The sequence below is a fragment of the Cydia pomonella genome, chromosome 13 (genome assembly GCF_033807575.1).
Source record: "Cydia pomonella isolate Wapato2018A chromosome 13, ilCydPomo1, whole genome shotgun sequence".
Lineage (NCBI taxonomy): Eukaryota > Metazoa > Arthropoda > Insecta > Lepidoptera > Tortricidae > Cydia > Cydia pomonella.
The window spans coordinates 14,366,703-14,388,024 of record NC_084715.1 but is presented as its reverse complement, the minus strand read 5'-3'; the positions used below and the strand labels follow the sequence as shown (position 1 = coordinate 14,388,024).

General features: G+C 37.2%; 1 protein-coding gene across 3 annotated transcripts in view; it reads right to left on the bottom strand.

Annotated features, from left to right (window-relative positions):
• Window positions 1-11,310: 11,310 nt before the first annotated feature.
• LOC133524300 (septin-2) overlaps window positions 11,311-21,322 on the bottom strand; it is a 31,994-nt gene continuing 21,982 nt past the window's right edge. For all 3 annotated transcript variants that reach the window (XM_061860231.1, XM_061860230.1, XM_061860232.1), the window contains exons 6-8: window positions 13,421-13,577; window positions 12,559-12,643; window positions 11,311-12,415 (exon numbers count right to left, since the gene is read on the bottom strand). In XM_061860231.1, the coding sequence (XP_061716215.1) occupies window positions 12,329-12,415; window positions 12,559-12,643; window positions 13,421-13,577 (329 nt within the window). In that variant the 3' untranslated portion in view covers window positions 11,311-12,328. The remainder of the gene's footprint in view (window positions 12,416-12,558; window positions 12,644-13,420; window positions 13,578-21,322) is intronic.

Sequence of the window (21,322 nt, the reverse complement as noted above, 5' to 3'; positions counted from 1 at the left end):
TTGACAGCCCACTGACATTCATGACAGCAGAGGGCCTACCGCGAACCACGTTCGACGTGTTGCCTCGCTGTCGCACTTATAAATTCGTAGGTAAGTATGGTAGGGAGGCAGCACGTCGAACGTGGTTCGCGGTAGGCCCTCAGGGCTATAACCGCGAAAATCGAAGTTCGTCAATTGCGGGCATTTTTCTCTGTCACTCTAATTATATCTTACTAAGAGTAAAAGAGAAAGATCCCCAGAATTCGCGAATTTCGGTTTTCGCGACCGCGAACAACGAAGTTGCAAATTGAGGGCACCATTCTCTGTCACTGTTCATAGACATACAATATAACGCTTTGTTGGAGTAAATCAGAGTAAAGTAAGTGTACAGTAAGTGTATAGGTAAGAGTAAATGCCGGAACTAGCGAACTTCGGTGTTCGCAGTAGACCCTCAAGGGCCCTCCACACTCGTGCGCGAATCGAGGCGCGAAGCCGCGAACGCGAGTGTGTAGGGCCCTCGCGTCGATTTCGCAGATTGTTCACGACTTCGCGCCTTGTTCCCCGTTTTTTGTCGGTATTTGGCCCGCGTCAAAGGAGACGCGAAGCGCGAACTTGCAAGACTCCACACTCGCAATCGCTTCGCGTCGCGATTCGCTCACGAGTCGGTTAATCTGAAAACTGTCATAACCTTCTATGGCGCCCAGCGATTGATAATAAACATAGATGTCGAACTAGCACTGCAAAATGACCCCACACACATTGTGCCGAAGCGAGCGGGGCGTCAACTTTGTGCCGCGGAGCTATTTAGTTCGCAAATGGCGGCCCGTTGTGACAGTCATAGTAGAAGTATTCAAATTATATCTTTAACGAAAGAAATATGCCTTATTGTGCGGATAAATGATGTACTAGTCGACACTAGTCGTTCCAACAAACACTGGAAAAAATATGGGATTACTTTTCACGTATAGTTTAGCTAGGATCATATTATTTTGATTTCTCTTGATCACAACAGGCTTTATATGGGGATGATGCTATGCATTTTAAACAACCATTGATATTAAGAGACTCATTTTTAATTTGTTCAGGTTGTTATTTCAATAATTTAAATTTATGATTGCCATTGCCATCAAGCCATTGTAGGTGGAGGTTTTTTATGTGTACTTTCTTACTAAGTCCCGGTATCTCGCTGCTATTTATAACTTTTCGTTAATTTCGCGGACGGCTGGACCGATTTGGCTAATTTTGGTATTGGAATATTTCTAGGTCCAGGGAAGGTTTGAACGGTGAAAAATTATGGAAAGAATGAGAGGAAAATAGTAAAAACAATAATGCTATTTTCTCAAACTTGTAATGAAATGTTGACATGACTTACTTCAAATTAGGTCCGGAAATACTACATATTAGGTGCGATGAGGGAAGATGATATGTAAAGGAATTTCATACAGCCTTACACACCTAGGCCTGTAAGGCAACCTTCTTTCGTTTTTAAACGTCAAATTATGGCACGTCTTGGCATTCAACCATAAAAAAACCTATAAGCAAAATTCTGCCATTATGTTTGTTTTATTTTTTTGTGTTTTTTTTTTCTTTTTTGTGTTTGTTAAATAATATTTCAGGGCTTCAAAGGGGAACAAAAATTTCATTTTTCTTGCACTACGATGCACGGTTTAGGAGATACAGCCCCATAAAGTTTTTTTTTTCAGTCATGCAGAAATCTTTATAGGGCTGTATCTCCTAAACCGTGCGTTGTAGCGTAAAAATAATCAAAGTTTCGTTCCCATTTTATTAACCCAAACATCCATCATCATCATCATCATCCTTTTTTTTAATTATTTCATTGCAAGTTTGAGAAAAGCACCATACAAATCTCGGCGAGAAACGGGGTTGCCGGCCGCGTATCCCTATCCGTTCTCGCTACGCTCGGCCATCTATATCTATTTGGCCTGCAATCCTTCGTTTTCCGTCCTCTATACTAATGTCCTATTCCCATACAAACTTTTCCTATGACGACGTGTTCAATACGAATTTCTGCATGTTTGCTTTGATCAAGATGAAAATCGATATCTGAAGATCCTAGAGGACCTTTATAATGAATATGAGGTCAAAATTAAACAAACGCCCGCCATTTTGGATTTCTGCATTTTAGCTCTGATCGAGATGAAAATCGATATCTAAGGATCCGAGCGACCCTTCATTATGATTCTGAGGTCAAATTTGGCAAAAACGCCTGACATCTTAAATTTCTCCGTGTTTGCTTTTATATGATGAATGATGATCATGATAAGAGCAAAAATGGAGATATTCAAGATGTCGGGCGTTCCATTCAAAATGGAGGGCGCTTTTACCAAACATGACTTCAGAATCATAATGAAGGGCCGCTCGGATCCTCAGATATGGATTTTCACCTTGATCGGATGAAAAATTCTAAAATTTAACCCGCGGCATTTTTTTAAATTTTGATCTCAAATTCGTAAATAAAAAGCCTCTCGGATCCTCAGATATCGGTTTTCATCTTGATCAAGTAAAATCCAAAATTCCAAATGCCAGCTGTATTTTTCATTTAAAATTAGTCTATCCTCGTAAGGCCCAAGGTCCTACCAATAGGACTTATTCAGTTCGATGAAATTTAAATCATATTCAATTGGAACAGAGTTGCATTTGGTTTGTTTCATTCAATTTTCAAACAAAATAAAATCAATTGTATTCCCTGCACTATAGGTTCAAATTCTAGTGGCAAATTTAGGATTTTTCATTTCTATGGCTGGGCCTTAGGAGGCTATATTGCATGAAACCGTCTACCTAGAGCCGGTTCCCAATGACATGTATTTTCAAGTGACAACGGTACAGCCAATCACAGCGCTTCATTTTATAATAGACCAATCGTAGTTCAGGTGGGTTAAATTGGCTAATCATGGTCATATGAAGTTTCGTCGAAGAAAACAAGACCAGGGGGCCTACCGGGAAAATCTAAATTCGCAAATTGCGGGGATCTTTCTCTTTTACTTTCACTAAGACGTAGGTAATTAGAGTGACTGAGAAAAATGCCCGCAATTGACGAACTTCGATTTTCGCGGTAGGCCTCCTGAACTTTGACGAGTTGCAATGCAATTGGTCCGTTATTAGTATTGCGTGTTTAATAGTGGGGCCACTTTTACGCTGATATTTTGTTTGACGTTAGTCTTCTATGTTTTTTTCGTTCGCTGATGGCGCCTACTTGGTTATTGGGTGCGAACTTGATCAACCAAAAATCAATTTGACAGCTCCCAGTTTGAATCAGTGTCTTGCCGCAAACTAAATCCAGAGATTTGTCATACGCTTCGCTTGAATACTATCATACTATCCTATTTCTATGACTAAATCCGATCAGCTGACGCTTCGGCGCCATCTTGCCGCGAACCAAACCAGAGACTTGTCATACGCTATCCTATTTCTATGAACCAAACTGCGAAATCAATCAATTTTTCGTGTTATGGCTCCATCAAGGTGTTGATGATTCTGCCAATGTCGAGGTTGGATAAGACACGGCTAGTATATGAATCTTATTACGGTCATAGACAGTGTTCGGTGGAGTATCCGATCTGCAAGCCGTGAAGTTGTGCGAGTGACGTTGACGTACGTCGCGGTATGTTCGCTCCGCGAAGTCGCGCCGCGATTCACGCACATAGTCTGGAGGGGCTTTAGCAAAGGGAGGGAGTCGTTTCAAAATAAGTAATAAAATTAATGTAAATATTTACACGCGGCGCTATGAGTTTGTGTAGGTTGAAACGCTTACACATATTTAGAGTCTGGGTTATATAACCATGAATATCGAATGTGATGAACTCGCATTATTTATCGAAACACTTGGATAAACTGAATACAAAAATATATTTAAAGAATTACAATTAATGGGTCATTGCTGTTACGACGATATTTTGAGACTGCCATGGTTACATAAATTTCAAATTATTCTATTTTACTGTGACATGGCTCTAAAACAAAATAGAAAATACGAGGGCTGCTATTTATATATCCGGAAACCGGGATTACAATCTTCTTAAATAGTATATTAAATTTGACCTTCATGGTAAAATTTGAACTTTTTAAAGTACTGGCCGGTATATTTTTTCTTTCTTATTAACGCTAGTGTTTTGTTTTTGACGGGTTTTAAATGTCATCTTGCTGCAAGAATGGAACTCACTCGTGAAAATATTCGTGCTATGATTTATTATGATTTTCGGCGTGGTTTAAAGCAACAACAGTGCATAGATCAACTAACTTCAACTTTTGGTGATGAAGCTCCATCTAAAACTACTGTGTGTCACTGGTTTAGTGAGTTCAATCGTGGACGTAGTATGCTTACGGACGAAGTTAAGGCAGGTCGCCCGAAATCGGTCGTTGTACCACAAAATATTGAGGCTGTGCTAAAACTTATAATGGACGAGCGACATGTTACGTACCGCAAGATAGAGGCGACTCTGGGTATTTCTATGACTAGCATTAATAGCATATTACATGATCATATAGCTGTAAAAGAAATTTGTTCGCGTTGGATACCGCACAACTTAACTAAGGAGCAAAAAGATGCTCGCGTCGAATGGTGCAATAAAATGTTAAAAAAATATAACCGTGGTGACTCAAAGGCCGTTTATAACATCTATACAGGTGACGAATCCTGGATCTATGCATAAGATCCAGAAACGAAGCAACAATCAACGGTATGGGTGTTTCAAAATGAGCCGAACCCTACGAAAGTTACTCGTGCAAAAAGTACATTGAAACAAATGGTGGCCTGCTTCTTCGGTATTAATGGCCATGTAGCTACAGTGCCACTAGAAAACCGTAAAACGGTTAATTCAGATTGGTACACGACCATTTGCTTACCGGAAGTATTGGAACAAATTCGTAAAACTAACCAGTGACGAATAATCATTCTTCATCATGACAATGCCAGCTGTCATACGTCACGCGATTGATTTTTATTTATTTCCCAATATAAAAAATAAATTACGCGGTCAACGATTTTCGACCGCTGAAGATGCTGTCGACGCATTCAAACAACACGTTATGGAGGTACCTCAGGCGGAGTGGCAGAAGTGCTTCGAAAATTGGTTCACACGAATGCAAAAGTGCATAGATCATCACGGGGAATACTTTGAAAAACAATAAAACCATTTTCAGCCGTGTACGTTTGTTTGTTTTTTGTTTCTGGATATATAAGTAGCAACCCTCGTAATACAAGAAAACTAAACCATAAATAAAACCTTTTTGTAATGCGGAGCAGATTACGTCACATCAAAGTTTGTCAATTGCGAGCATTTTTCTTTGTCACTCTACTCGTAACACTTGCACATAACTTGCAGCTAGCTCATCCCTTTTTAGGGTTCTGTAGTCAATTAGAAAGTTTTACAGATTCGCCATGTCCGTCTGTCCGTCGCCGTCGGTTCGGTGATCGTTAGTGCTAGAACAGCCCCGTATAGCATATACTGACAGATTGGTAACTACAGAATCCTACACTGAGCATGACCCGACATGCTCTTGGTCGATTTTTATTTATTAACTTGCTTCGGCTGCACTGTACGCCAAAAAACATCTCCTCTGAGGGCCTACCGCAAATACCAAAGATCGCAAATTGCGGGCATCTTTCCAGGGGCGTAGCTACCGCCTTATCTGCCGTATCAATTATACGGGGCCCTCGGGCCACGGGGGCCCCCAACGTGCGTTTTTGTGAGAAATCTTTACCCTTCCTAAGGGCCCCCAAACAAAATTTTATACGGGGCCCCGCCTAGGCACGCTACACCACTACATCTTTCTCTGTCACTCTAATCAGGGGAGTAAAATGGAAAAACACCTGTAATTTCGAACATCGGTTTTCTACTGGAAAGAAGTAAGGTCGGATTAAACGATGCTCTGTAAGGTTAAAATAATTGATTACTCTGGGAGTAATTACGGTAATTTCCTGTAATGTGAATAATTTTTAGAAGATGGAGGGTATGTCCAATTCTTCAGCACGCCCTACAGCCCAAATGGCTGGACCATAGGGCTGGACGGTTTTCGACATATGAGGTGTCGTTGAATTCGTCAGATTTGTGGTGTGACATAGGCTATATGAATTTTGAAAATGGCGCCCGCAAATGAAATAAGTTTTTGGCAAAAATTCCATTTTTGGTACAAGCTTTCATCGCTGACTATACTTTTCTTTCCACAGGCAACTAATACTTATCGAGCCAATTCTAAAAACCCCAAACACAATTAGGTTTCGTTGTTTTATCACAGAGTTCCTATGACCACCTCCTGTCTCCATTATCAGATCAGCTCGATGGTACCATAATATTGCATTGTCACCGGGCTTACATATGTATGCAAATTTTCAGCTTCATCGGAAACCGGGAAGTAGGTCAAATTTAACTTGCAAAATTTGACCCGTGTACATATATACATATATTCAGTAGCGGAAAAAAAACTATCATTTATTGTGATTTTTCTGTAAAATATTTCAAATTAGATGAAACCAAGAACTTAATTTGTTGATAACTAATCAAAAAAGGTTATATTGATTTATTCTCAACCAATTATAAAATAAATAAATAAATATTATAGGACATTATTACACAAATTAACTAAGTCCCACAGTAAGCTCAATAAGGCTTGTGTTGAGGGTACTTAGACAACGATATATATAATATATAAATAAGTATTTATAAATACTTAAATACATAGAAAACACCCATGACTCAGGAACAAATATCCATGCTCATCACACGAATAAATGCCCTTACCAGGATTTGAACCCGGGACCATCGGCTTCGTAGGCAGGTATTATACGATAACAGGCCTAGGCATATTTCGAAATTCAAATTGAATTCATTTTTCTGGAATTTAGCGTCCGTCACTAGTAGTATTTAAGTCGATAAAAAACGGAATATCGTGCTAATTCATAATAATATTTGTAAGAAATATCAGTTCCGTCATGGGGAGACCTCGTGGAAATAAAAACTAAACAGTAGCTATACAAGAAGCATAATTGCTTCTTGTATAGCTATAGAATGGCTTCACACATTCGACGCTGGCTAAGCAATTTCAAGTTCATCAGTCTACTATATCGAAGGTTTTGAAACGGGAAAAAGCTCACGGAGGTGTCAAAAGGCCCAACAGACCTGGTCGCCCACGCTGCACATCAAGTTTGTTAGACCGCAACATTTTGCGAATAACAAGACAAAATCCACGACTCACGGCGAGCGACATTATGCGGGAAATATCGTGTGGAAATTTAGTTTCTGTGTCCGTACGTACTGTAAGAAATCGCCTGATGGATGGTGGACTTCGTGCTCGTCGTCCTGCAAAGAAACCACTGATTTCCAAGAAAAATCGAGCAGCTAGAAAAAAATATGCGAAAGAACATCTTTCTTGGACTGCGGAAATGTGTGAAAAGGTAATCTGGAGCGATGAATCCAAGTTTTTACTGTTCAGAACAGATGGAATTACCTACGTACTCGCATGCCCCCCAGTATCAGCTCCCTACAGTCAAACACGGCGGCGGCTACCTTATGGTGTGGGGCTGTTTCAGTGCAAGTGGAGTTGGTCCTTTACATCGAATAAACGGTATTATGACGAAGGAAGTTTATGATGGAATATTACAAGACGTTTCTTCCCTGGGCACGCCAAAATTTCGGCAGAGCGTTTATGTTTCAGCTAGATAATGACCCGAAACATTCGTCTAATCTTGTTAAACAATGGTTCAAAAAAAGTAGAGTGAGGGTTTTGGAATGGCCCAGCCAAAGTCCGGATTTGAATCCTATAGAAAACCTATGGAAGGAGCTAGGTCATCGTGTGAGTGCAAGAAATGTCAACGAAAGATTTGAACAATTAAAGGAAGAGTGGGAACGCATTCCAAGTTCTTTCCTTGCGAAGTCAACTCGTACAAAACGAGTTTCTTATATGGTGTCATACAAATGTAGTATATGATTTTACTCTCCATCTAAAGGACTTTCACATGATAATCGTTTAGGCAGCCTTAGTCGTTCTCATAAAAAAATACTTTAAAAAAAACACAAATATGATAGATTATTTTCCGCTACTGTATTTACATTGAAAGTTAATAAAAAGCTTGTAAAACGGGGGGTTCTTCCCATAGCAATATGGGTATAAAATGAAAGCTAGTGAAAATAAAATATAACTAAAACTAATTTAATCTGCAATAAAATTCTACGACCATTTGAAAAAAAAATATATATGCCTATATTTATATGTTGCCTTGCAAACCTTGTTGCATAGCAGGGTGGTTCTGCTAGGTGCATGCTCTGTACTGTAACAGAAACACTTTGCAACGTATGTTTATTAAAGAGGTGGTTCTGCCAGGGAGCAACAAACAGGGAACGAACACATCCGTGGTAGCCTCGGGGTGAGAGACGTCGCCGATAAGCTCCAAGAAAGTCGGCTGAGGTGGTTTGGGCATGTCAAAAGAAGGCCGCCAGAATACGTAGGCAACAAAGCCCTTAGTTTTGCCTTACCAGGCCCAAACAGGAGGGGCAAACCAAGGCAGCGTTGGCGCAACATCATCGCCAAAGATTTAAACGCCTGTGGGTTATCGGAAAACGACGTCCAGGATAGAGCGAAGTGGAAGGAGAAAATTAAGAAAGCGGACCCCGTCACAGTACGGGACAAACGCTAGGAGGATGATGATGTTCTGCCAGGGAGCAATGACGTTAGGGTTGTTTCCATCTACAAATCTTAAGAGCCCTCCACACTCGTGCACGAATCGAGTCGCGAATCCGCGAACGCGAGTGTGGAGGGCCCTCGCGTCGATTTCGCAGATTGTTCACGCCTTCGCGCCTTATTCCCCGTTTTTTGTCGGTATTTGGCCCGCGTCAAAAGAGACGCGAAGCGCGAACTTGCAAGACTCCATACTCGCGATTGCTTCTCGCCGCGATTCGCTCACGAGTCTGTTAATCTGAACTGTCATAACCTTCTATGGCGGCTACTTGGTCAATATATTGGGTGCGAACTTGATTTATTTATTTATTTAATCTTTATTGCACAAAAGAAAACAATCTTATAGTACAAAAGGCGGACTTAATGCCACGAGGCATTCTCTACCAGTCAACCTAACCAAACCACCAAAAATTAACCAAAAATAAATTAATTAAAGTTGATTAACCAAAAATTAACTGATTCAAACTGGGAATCAGTGCCTTGCCGCAAACTAAATCCGATCAGCTGACGCTTCGGCGCCATCTTGCCGCGAACCAAACTGCGAAATCGCCGTGAAGTTGTGCGACTTGTGCGAGTGTGGAGTCTACATCAATTGTGGTATGTTCGCTCCGCGAAGTCGCGCCGCGATTCACGCGCATAGTCTGGAGGGGGGTTTAGGGCAGAATAGTATCCCAATAAATTCTTAAGAATTATAAGAACATGTTAAACTACCTTTAGTGGACCAACAATGAGTATATTTTTGTAAATATTGAATTTAAAATATCTTTTAACACATGTCACGTAACCCAAGTCGAAACGAAATAGAAAGATTCTAATGACGTCACAACTCACGGTTTGACACTGGGCATTAACCAATTAGGTTAAGGCCTTAGTCAATTTGTGTACGAATGACATGACATTTATTTAATTTATTAAGTATATCTATCTTTCTATTAGTATCAGTAACTTCTTTCAAAATCACTTATCTTGGAGTAACGTTCAAAAGTTTTAACACATCTCAGATGTCAAGAATACCCTATCTTAACAGCCCATCAACGTGCTCACTAGCGCCACTGCTAAATAATTGTGATTATTTAAATTTAACGATAGTTATTTAAATAAAAAAACCGGCCAAGAGCATGTCGGGCCACGCTCAGTGTAGGGTTCCGTAGTTACTCTTCCGTCACAATAAGCTAAACTGGAGCTTAAAGTATAGTAAATTGTTAACCAAGGGATGAAACGGTACCTTTCACGCGAGTTAAACAAATAGGCAAATTTGCATAATCAGTACCTAAGTACCTGGGCGACCGAGATTTGCTCGGTTATAACTATTTATTGTAATATAGTGGTGTATAGGTGATAATCTTAACTACATTTTTTTACTAAATTAAACTTGTCTAAAACAATAAAAATTAAAAAAAAAAATATATAAACTTGAACATATAAAAAAAAACAAAAGTTAGTCACCGGGCGAGATTCGAACCCGTAACACTCGTTTAGCAGTCCGGTTCTTAACCCGCTGGACCAGACGGACAGTGGCGGGCAACACGAAATTAGCGACCATATTGTGCGTCGCATGTATACTCGAAAACACGCGTTTTCCCAAATATAAGACTAATCTAGATAGATTGTATACCCCCAAAAACCCCCATATACCAAATTTCAGCGAAATCGTTAGAGCCGTTTCCGAGATCACAGAAATATATATATAAATATATATACAAGAATTGCTCGTTTAAAGGTATAAGATTAAAGTAAGTCTTTTTACTATGAAGGCGAAACTTTTTGCGATAACTCAAAAACAGCTAAACTGATCATGTCCGCTATAGTTTTCATTTAATGTCTTTCTTAAGCTCTACTTCCACGATTTTTTTCATATTTTTTGGACCTATGGTTCAAAAGTTAGAGGGGAAAGATTTTATTGTACGACTTTGTCGGCTTTATTGATTTATATATCCATGCCAAATTTCAGCTTTCTAGCACTAACGACCACGGAGCAAAGCCTCGGACAGACAGACAGACAGACAGACAGACGGACATGGCGAAACTATAAGGGTTCCTAGTGGACTACGGAACCCTAAAAAGGGGGCCTCTACGTACTGTATTTTGTATTTAAGTACCTTTTGAATACATTATAATAGTTTTTACGTTGCTGGATTCGTCAATCTAGGCGTCCAAAGTCAAAACGTCCGTTTTTGTTTTGAGTTCATAGATCGACGAATCCAGCAACATAGAAACTAGTTTGATGTATTCAGAAGGTACTTAAATACAAAATACAGTGCGTAGTGGCCTTCTTTTTTAAATATCTATCGTTAAATTTAAACAATCACAATTATTTTCCAGTGGCGCTAGTGAGCACCTTGATGGGCTCTTTAATTATTTCTGTACGAGTTACTTACCTACTTTTAAGGCGAGAACCTCCATATAATGTCTAATTGTCTAGTATGGGTAAATTCTATTTTTTTAAACCTATATTAAGGACCTGTAATTAGTCAGAAGTAATCGATTTCACTGTGCAATGAAAATTAAGCCGTTTCTATTTAAGCTATATGCATGAAAGTGTGTTAGTGTATATGAATGGAATCAATTAACTTAAGACTAATTAAAGATCGTTAACTATGCTTAATATTTATTAATTATACATTAGGAAAATAAAATTCCTTTAAGTAAAGTATCAATTTACTGTTAGTGTCAATACAATTACATCGATACAAAATTTAAAATCTTAGTAAACTTGACGAAACAAACGTTAGTAGGCATTTATTTAAAAAGCTTTATGAGTAATTCTGTAACAGATAAAATTTTCAACTTAACATTAGTCTTTGATACTTTAGCATTTAGGTACTACTGAACTACTACTTGTGCACAAAGTGCTCTCCCGATCTTATCATATACATTAACTTTGGTTTAAATTTTAATTTTAGCTTATTAAGCATCACTAGGCATCGTAGTAAAAGCCATGTTGATGTGACGCACAATGGATAAAGAACGAAAAGTGCTTTTGTTCTGAACGATAATTTGAACTAATAATCTGGCTCTACAAGGTAAATATCCCGACTATCCCGAGTAGGTATTGTGTGGTTGCTTGCTATAATGCTACTTGCAAAAAAACATAACCATACGTTCCAGAGATGAGTTATGAATGTCTTTCAGAAATGTATTACGAGATTCTCAAAAAGGAGCGCAACATATAACGTAAATAAATTGGTAATGTAAAGGTAAACTCATACCAAAAATACATTGATGTAAGATGCGTTAAATCTAAAACAATTTCGTGCTTCGAATTTGAAAGGTAAACGAGATGGCGCTGTACGTTACTCTGATTGTTAAAAGTTGACGTTTGACAATTCAGTGACCGCATAACATATGGCGAAGTACAGCGCCATCTGGTTTGAATGTCAAACTAAGTGGCACATTTTTTCTTAGACTTTACTTTTCTATTACAATCAATTCTCTTTGCTCATATTGATTGCGGTGAGCTTGTGTAGAAAAAATTGCACTAACTGTACATTTTAGATAAATAGGCAGTAATTCCTGATATTAACAACAAACCAAAAAATATGTTCAAAAATCTAAATTCATCAAATTTTTCTAAAGAGGTTCTCAATATTTTTATTAGAACATAAATGAAATAGATAAATTGTAACACTACGCTAGAGGTACATTTGCAGTCTATAATTTATACATCTATAATACTGTCGTGTTTCTTGTCGGAAGCTTTCAGTTTCTCTTGCATCTGAGTGAGCATGTCTTGCATTCGCCTAATCTGTAACATATATTAATTTATTTGTAAAAATATGAACTCTCTAAAATAGCTCGCTAAAATAAACACATAAGTATTTTCTTTAAGTATAATATATACTTTTAACTATTTTTTGTATTGTAGAGGGTTTTTAAATAATGTATCACCTCTTCATCCTTCTGCAGTAGCAGTCTATCGGTGTCCGTAATTACTACTTCGCTATTGTTGCCCATTGAATCTCTCTTCAGTTTCCTGTAAATAAATTTTATCATCATTAAGGGGCTGTCAACACCCAATGTCCATGAAATTGATGTTACTTAAACAGTTTTTTAAGATAGACTATTTGTTTTAGTCAAGTAAGAAAAATATATGTTCATATTAATTGTATTTCAAAGACCGTGGTTGTACTCGATACATGATTGAACGAAATCGGCTCGATAGAAAATAATTGCAGATTGGTCTTAAAATCACAATTAAACGGTTCTATGTCTTTATTGTTTTGACTTATGGGTCTGCAATTACAATCACAATTTCAAAACATTTATATCTAAACCGCTAACGAGTAAAATATTACACTAATAATCCACTTTTTTTTATTTTTATAATTTTCTTATTATTCCCTTGCCCAGGCCCAGTAACATGCGACAGTGCTATCTCATTTACTCCGATACAAATAGACAGTGTGCGCGCTTTAGGTATTGACAGCCTCTTAACTCATATAACCTAATAGGTACTGACCTAATTTATTGTCTGACTGAGGGCATACCGCGAAACCCGAAATTCGCAAATTGCAGGGATTTCTCTCTTTTACCTCAATTATGTAAGGCGTAATTTGCGACCTTCGATTTTCGCGGTTATAACCCTGGGTTGGAGATTGGAAGATACCCATCCAAGAACCGCTCAGAAAGGTTGACTAAGGTAGAAAGACTGACTATGATCGCATGAGTGCAATGTTACGCTCAAAATAATTTTCCCGCCGTTTGGTCCAAAAACCTTGAAAGTTTAAATCAGTATATAAAAGATAGTGACCCGCGCTCCCGCATAGCGTGCTGCGATATCTGCGAGATGCACTGCGCGCGGAAGTTCTCGTAGTGCACGTCTTGGGTGACGTCCTTGAGGTCCTGCATGTGCGTGGAGATCAGCATCGTGCGGAGCTTCGTGAAGTCCGAGTGCCGCGGGTTCTCCACTGTAACAATGGAAACAGTTTTCAAGATTTGGATACGCCTTCCTACTTTAGATAGAGGGATTAACAAAGGTATGGTGAACTTAACATCTATGTATGTAACTGTAATCCGGTAAAATCGTAAGTCATTTTATCGGGTTATTCCCACTAGTTACCCAGCAAACATTTTTGGTGAAAATAACGAAAAAATCACCTATTATAGGTCGCAAATCTGACAGTGACCAAAATGAGTTACCTCGAATCGACGTGGAATCCACCTGGATTTCACCAAAGTGGGGAAAAAAAGCACGTGCCGGCTACGTCGATTCCACGTAATTTTAGTAATTGTGACCTAATGGTTACTACATAGGTAATGTTTGCGACGTGGATTGGACGTCGCCACGACGTGTAATGTGGTTGCAATGTACAAAATTAGTAAGACTTACTATTTTTCAACATGATTTCAACGTGTTTTTTACCATTTAATTACCAAGAAAGGTTATTTTTTTATGAGATAGCATGAAGAGAAAGAGACAAATATATTACGAGAGTATTTTCTTTCCGCTCACAATCAAAATGTCTAACGAAAAATCACTTTACTTTTACAACAAAACATTTTACTTGGCGTAAAATAATTATCTAGGTCGATTACGCAGGAATTTTACGATGAAATCTTGTGCGCTGATAATTTTCTCGTGCAGTATGTTAGGTTTTTATTCAAAACTACTGATGGGCTTTCGAAATACTTAAGTATTAATTTTTTTTAAGCTCATAAGTAGTATGTATTGCTTGTAATTGTGGATCGTAAATTTGTGTTCGGAGTTTGTAAATATATTAAATTGACTCTATATATTTTTTTCGTATAAATGAATTAAAAGTGCTGTTAGATTTTATTGTTCTAAGTATTACAACATCCCAAAATTTTGCAATTTGCAATAACAAGACCTAATTATAACAAAACAAAATGTCGGCTCGACTAAAAAGTTAAGTTTACCTAAAAATACGACGTACTGGTATTTAAGGAAATTTTACGTAATATATACTCAATTCTTCGACCTAATAGTGCAGAGTTACCGTTTAAGGTCGAAGCGACCGCCATCACAACGTCGCTTTGACCGCGTACCGCGAGGCGAGCGCAATCGTTATTCAGTATTTGTTTGACATCGCGGGCGTAGGCGGTGTGCTTATAAGCACTGCTTACGACATAGACTTATATTACTTCGTAAAGACTGGCCTTACGAGCACTACGAATGGGGCTAATACATAGGTGTCAAAATCGCATTTAGTTACACCCCTGCACTCAGTCGTCTGGCGAATTGCGCAGTGGAAACGCGTCACGTATAGCCATTCCCAATTTAAAAAATGCCTAATTGTCTTGTGAAATTCTGTAAAAACTATAACAGATAAATCATATCAAAATTTGTTTCATATTGACCTTGCGCGGCGCGAGACGCGAGGCGGCGGTACACAGACACATATTAAAGTAGACTGCACTCTCGCTTCCAAAAAACGAGCCTAGCGAGATAGTTCGAGGGAGACTTCTACTATTACCATATTTATTAAAATAAATGTCATTTTTATTGGTTAGGTAGGTTAGGCTAGTTTATTGACTCACAAATAGTCCTTCTAAATGTTGACATTTAGTGAAAATCAAGCTTCTTTGGTTATGAAGTATTTTGTATATAATTAAAACATAATGTATTTATCAATCACATTTTAATATGTTTTAATTTCCACTTATCCCTACTCAATATTCTTAAGTGAAGTTAATAAATTAATAATTTATTTCAGACCAAGTTGATCCATAGCTTGTTAGTTACAGAGTATCGTAATACTTAACTATCTATGTTAGTTGAACAATACAAAAAACAAAAATAAAATAATAGAAAAAAATTAAACTAAATATATTACACGATATAATAATATGATATCAATTGACAGGGGCAAGCAAGGCAAACTATCTCTGAAGTAGAGACTTGTCCCTGCTAATTACCTCTTCAACCCAGAAGCGAATGAGAGGAGAGTCGAGCCGCTCCGCCAACGCCCTTAGAAGGTCGTAATAAACTAGCACGGTAAAATCTATAATAATAACATTTATATTAATAAAAATAGCAGCATGGCTTGTTTAGCTGTGGGTGGCAACGAACATTTATTCAGTTGTCACTTCATCGTCGCCCTAAAGAAAAAGGGACTAAAGCACCAATTACATCCACACTTCCCGATAACGGGCCCGAAATCAGTCCCGATTTCGGGCCTGATAATCGTTTTCTGTTTCACGGAATATTAGCACATCGTTAACGATATTTGAAATGTAAACAATACTTTGTCTCTAACTGTTTAAAATGTTCAATGTTTGATATTCTTGCACAGGAACCATTTTTTTACATTTCAAATATTGTAAACGATGTGCTGATATTTGGTGAAATGGAAAAATATTCTTTCTCCTCCCGGAAATTGATAAAGTGTGGATATAATTGGCACTTAAGGTCTCCCTCGACTCCCTCGAGCCATTTTTCTAGACACGTTTTTTGGAGTCGAGAGTGCAGTCTACTTTCGCGTATGTCTATGGCCTATTGTATCTTTGCTGTGACCATCGGCCACGTAGTTTACTGAGTATACAACAGATGACGCTGTGTTTTGCTTAACGAGTCTTTTCGGTCGGAATTGTTTGCATGGTCTTATCTTTACTTTTTTAGATCTATGGCTTACGATCAGAAGTGCCAAGGGTAAATATTACGCACACAGGTTCCCCAATTGGAAAGCTATATGTGAAAATTAAGATTTTGAAACTTTTACGAGTCATTAGTGATAATTATTTTAACTGATTGTATGCTTAGTTTAAAACATATCTGCGTACTTAACGCATCTACGCAATATAGTTACCAAAACATTTATTTCTAATTGACTCTGATTTGGTTTTAGGTATTTATTGTTGCAAAAATTATATATAAGATAGTGGCCACCCATTACTGAAAGGGAATGGAAATAACGCTTTGCCCTTAAGCGTGGGAGGAGAACGGCGTTAAAAAAAGAGACATACCGTCTACGTTGAAAATCAACTCAATACTTGATATAAGGTACCTGGGTCGAATATGGCCAGCCGAAAAATATGGCCACACCCCTACACGTCCAAAACTATGGCGTCATCTACAACTTTGTTTATACGCGTTAAAACGTCCATGTGTGAGTAATGCTTAGGTGTCGCCGCCATCTTCCCCGCAACCCCGCAAGTCCCGCAATGATAGTCGAAGTGAAACCACGTGTCACGGATACAAATATTCACTCGTAAGTTTCTATGATTTTTTTGCTTTTATTGACTTTTACTTTAAAATGTTTATTATATTTAAGTCATTAGTAATCGTATATTATATGAGCATGTTTATTTGTATGCTTACTTTCGTATATTTTTCGTGTTGATTTTTTAAGTAAAATACAAGAATGACCGAAAATATGGCCACCTAGTGGCCATATTTTCGGCACTTACAGGCCGTATTAACCTTATGCGTTTTTGACTTTCGGCATTTGCTGGCCATATTAACCGTAGATCTTTTTCCTTTCAGAATATGGCTCCACGATAGGTTTCAAAACAGATCCGAGGAAATTGGGCAGAGTCTGATGTGATATCAGCAGTAGCAGCTGTTAAAAGTGGTTTTATCTGCGGCGAGCACTTGGACGATATCTTATAGAGAAAAAGTAAAATAAATCCAAGGAAGGTAGAAGGGAAGAATATCACTTCTTAATAATCATGAAGGAAAGGAGCTGTAATTTCGTATCGTACGGCTGAGCGATGTTGGTTATGCATTGACATCACGTGTGCTTCGTATGTGCGTCCAGAAGTATTATCAGGGGAAAAATATGGTACAGGCTAGACAAGACGTCTTATTTTGCAGAGATTGGCTGAGGGGTTTTTTGAATCAGCACACACATACAAGTACATACTACACAAGAGAATCCGTAAAAGAAAAACCTAAAACTTGAATCCAGCTAGAGCTCAAAAACTTAACAAAACTGTGGTTTCAGACTATTTTACGAAATTGAAAAACCTGCTGGAAGATGACGAGCTAGTGCATAAACCAGAAAGAATTTATAACATAGATGAAAAGGGTTGTTACAAGTTTTTTTTGTCCGGAGTTATTTTTTTTTGTTTCTTTATTTGATATAAAAGAACTTGTTTGAATAAATTCATTTTATTTATAGCACTAAATTCCCTTACAAATAGAAATTCCCTCCGTATCCAGTTCATACCGTTAATACGGCCATCACCTGGCCATATTCACATACACTGTCGGAAATATGACCATTTTCACAACTTTAAAAAAAATTACTTAAATTCTAACCTATCCGTGCCTAGGTTTTTTCGTGCCTGCGATAAAGTACATAAATAAATACACTATCAAATAAATTAGGACTTGTAACTTCTACTGTTATACAGTGCGATATATATATTGTCAAACCTTAACGTGGCCATATTCGACCCAGGTACCTTAGTACTTAAATCCATGTCTAACAAAGTTTTTTGTAAACAATAGCTTATCTTACCTTGATACCAAAACTTGCCTTGGCCCATAGGCTCTATAAAAAGACATCGTCAGTTTTCAGAAGTGCTCATCCATCTTTTGGCAATTTAAATCCGTGTTCAGTTAGTAAAACTAACAAGTCGTTTAGAGATGACTTGGTATCTGCAGGTGAGAGCAGTCTTCATTTCTAATGAACTCATCTCCAGAGTCTTAATTTTCCGATTCTTTGTTTGCACCGATTTCACTTCCATTTGTCATCTCATCTATATTATCAGATATTTTATTTCCTAATTCATTATAATACGAATGCATATTATCAAGATCTTTGCCTGTGTGTGTTATTGAAACGGTATCAGTATCAGTAGATTGACACAAAGTTGGATATCCATCAAAACTGGATTAAGAAGGTAATTCACACTTTTGTTCTTCTTTTAATATTTCACTTTGAATTTTCATATTAGCCTTACACTTACTATAGTAACTGCTGGAATGTCTATATTTTTTTTTGTCTTTGGCCATTGTAAATCCAACACTACTTTTGATTTAAAAACGAAATAACTATTGGGTAAACGCGTCCTATTTCACCGAGAAATGACTTATTTGTGACTAAAACAAACTTGACCTGAAGTCGCCTCGCAAACTTCAACTTATTAGTTATTTTTTAGGGTTAATTCGACTATTAGGTTATCTTAATGAAACCTTATGGTATTTTTAGTACCTTACAAGTGTTTATAACTTTATAGTCTCAATTTGGTATCTATGGAAGGTAATATTTATTACGAAATTGGTAGCAAAAGCTACTTAAATCATCGACCTACAGGTCCCCAGTATAAGAAAAAATTACATCGCATATACACCTAATATGCACCTAGAAGTAATAATTAACTATTTGTCGAGTTTCGAAGTTAATTTTACCTTATATTTTGCTCATTCTCAACCTTTAAGTTTCTGACCTTATGGTGTTTTGATTAAGGGAAATTTACGTTTTAATGGCTCTATATTTTTACCCAGAAGTATAAATGTACGATATGTGAATTTATGTGGTGCGTATGATGTAATTTTTACCTAAATTAGTAATATATTCTAGAGCCTGGGAAAAAGCACTTAGAATGTTTGCTGGGTACCACCAAGTTGTTACCAGTGGTAACTACTGGGAAAAAAAAATCCCACTGGTTACCACTGGTAAACCTTACTAAACTTACTTAAGTACTTACCCCCAAAATTTGGTTAGCGTTCAATAGTAATAAAAACAGTATAAATAGAGAGTGCTTTAATTAATAATAAATTAAAAGTCCAATTAATTATAAGTTAATTCATTATTAGTTTAATTATAAGTCGATTAGTGTTTCAGTAAACTGCCTTAAAAGTGATCAAAAATATTAAAACCGGTGCAAGTGCAAAAAAAAACAAAAAGAGATTTAGAGAAAAATTAACGTTTGGATAAAATTATAATTTAAATTAGAATTTATTTCTCCAAAAGAATATTACAGTTCACTTACATAGAGAAATACAAGCAATCATAATATACATTATTTACATAGTGTACGAAGAGCATAAAATATATTCTAAAATAAAACAACTTATTTATTTCTATAAGAAAAAAGTGGGTACGTACTGTGTGAATAGGCAACTGGTAAGTCAAGTACAGTACAGTGAAATTGTCATCGCGCGAGCGCGAGCGGACCGATCTGTCGCACAGACCAGCGTAACGTGACCGATACAAGGAATTATATTACGTGTTAACTTTTAATCGCTACGCGCCGATTATAAAAATTATTTATTTATTTATTTTTACGTATAATAAATATTTTATTTTGTTTTTTTGGAATTATTACATTATATTAATATATAAGTATATATTTTTAATCAAAAATTTCCCACCTTTTACCAGTGGTAACTACTGGAAAAAAAACCAGCCAAGTGCGAGTCGGACTCGCACAGGAAGGGTTCCGTACCATTATCTATAATAACCGGCCAAGAGCATGTCGGGCCACGCTCAGTGTAGGGTTCCGTAGTTACTCTTCCGTCACAATAAGCTAAACTGGAGCTTAAAGTATAGTAAATTGTTAACCAAGGGATGAAACGGTACCTTTCATCCGAGTTAAACAAATAGGCAAATTTGCAAAATCAGTACCTAATTAAAGTAAGTCTTTTTACTATGAAGGGAAAACTTTTTGCGATAACTCAAAAACAGCTAAACTGATCATGTCCGCTACAGTTTTCATTTAATGTCTTTCCTAAGCTCTACTTCCACGATTTTTTTCATATTTTTTGGACCTATGGCTCAAAAGTTAGAGGGGGGGACACATTTTTTTTTCTTTCGGAGCGATTATCTCCGAATATATTCACTTTATCAAAAAATGTTTTTTTGAAAACCCCTATTAGTTTTCAAAGACCTTTCCAACGCCACCCCACATTCTAGGGTTGAAGCGAAAAAAAAATTTCACCCCCACTTTACGTGTAGGAGAGGTACCCTAAAAAAAAAAAAAATTAGATTTTATTGTACGACTTTGTCGGCTTTAATGATTTATATATCCATGCCAAATTTCAGCTTTCTAGCACTAACGACCACGGAGCAAAGCCTCGGGCAGACAGACAGACAGACAGACAGACGGACATGGCGAAACTATAAGGGTTCCTAGTTGACTACGGAACCCTAAAAACGGTCACCCATCCAAGTACTGACCCCGCCCGACGTTGCTTAACTTCGGTGATTGGATGAGAACCTCGAGATTGGAATGAAATATTTATTTTATTCTGTTTTTAGTATTTGTTGTTATTAAGGTCCGACCGAGAACGCTTTTTTTGTCTAAGCCGAGACCGAGTTTTATAAAATAGAAAAAAAAAAGTTTGCACTAAAAATGTTTTTATAATCGAAATTCGACGATTTATAAGAAAAAAGGTAATAATTTATTCATAACGCTATTCAATAGTATTTTTAGGGTTCCGTAGCCAAAATGGCAAAAATTGAACCCTTATAATTTCATCATGTCCTTAATGTCCTTATGTCTGCCGGTGCATTTGTCACAGCCATTTTACTCATAAACTATACGATATATTTTATAACCAAATTTGGAACGTAGGTGTGGATGTATTATGTAAGTCGCTTTTTAGTTTAGCAAAAAAAACGTAAAATATATTTTCAAATATATACCTACTCCATATAAATGTAACTAAAAGTAAAAAAAAAAAATCATGTGGCTCATCATTCGATAAGTCTTTAAAACTACAGAAAGGTTTTTTTTATAAGTA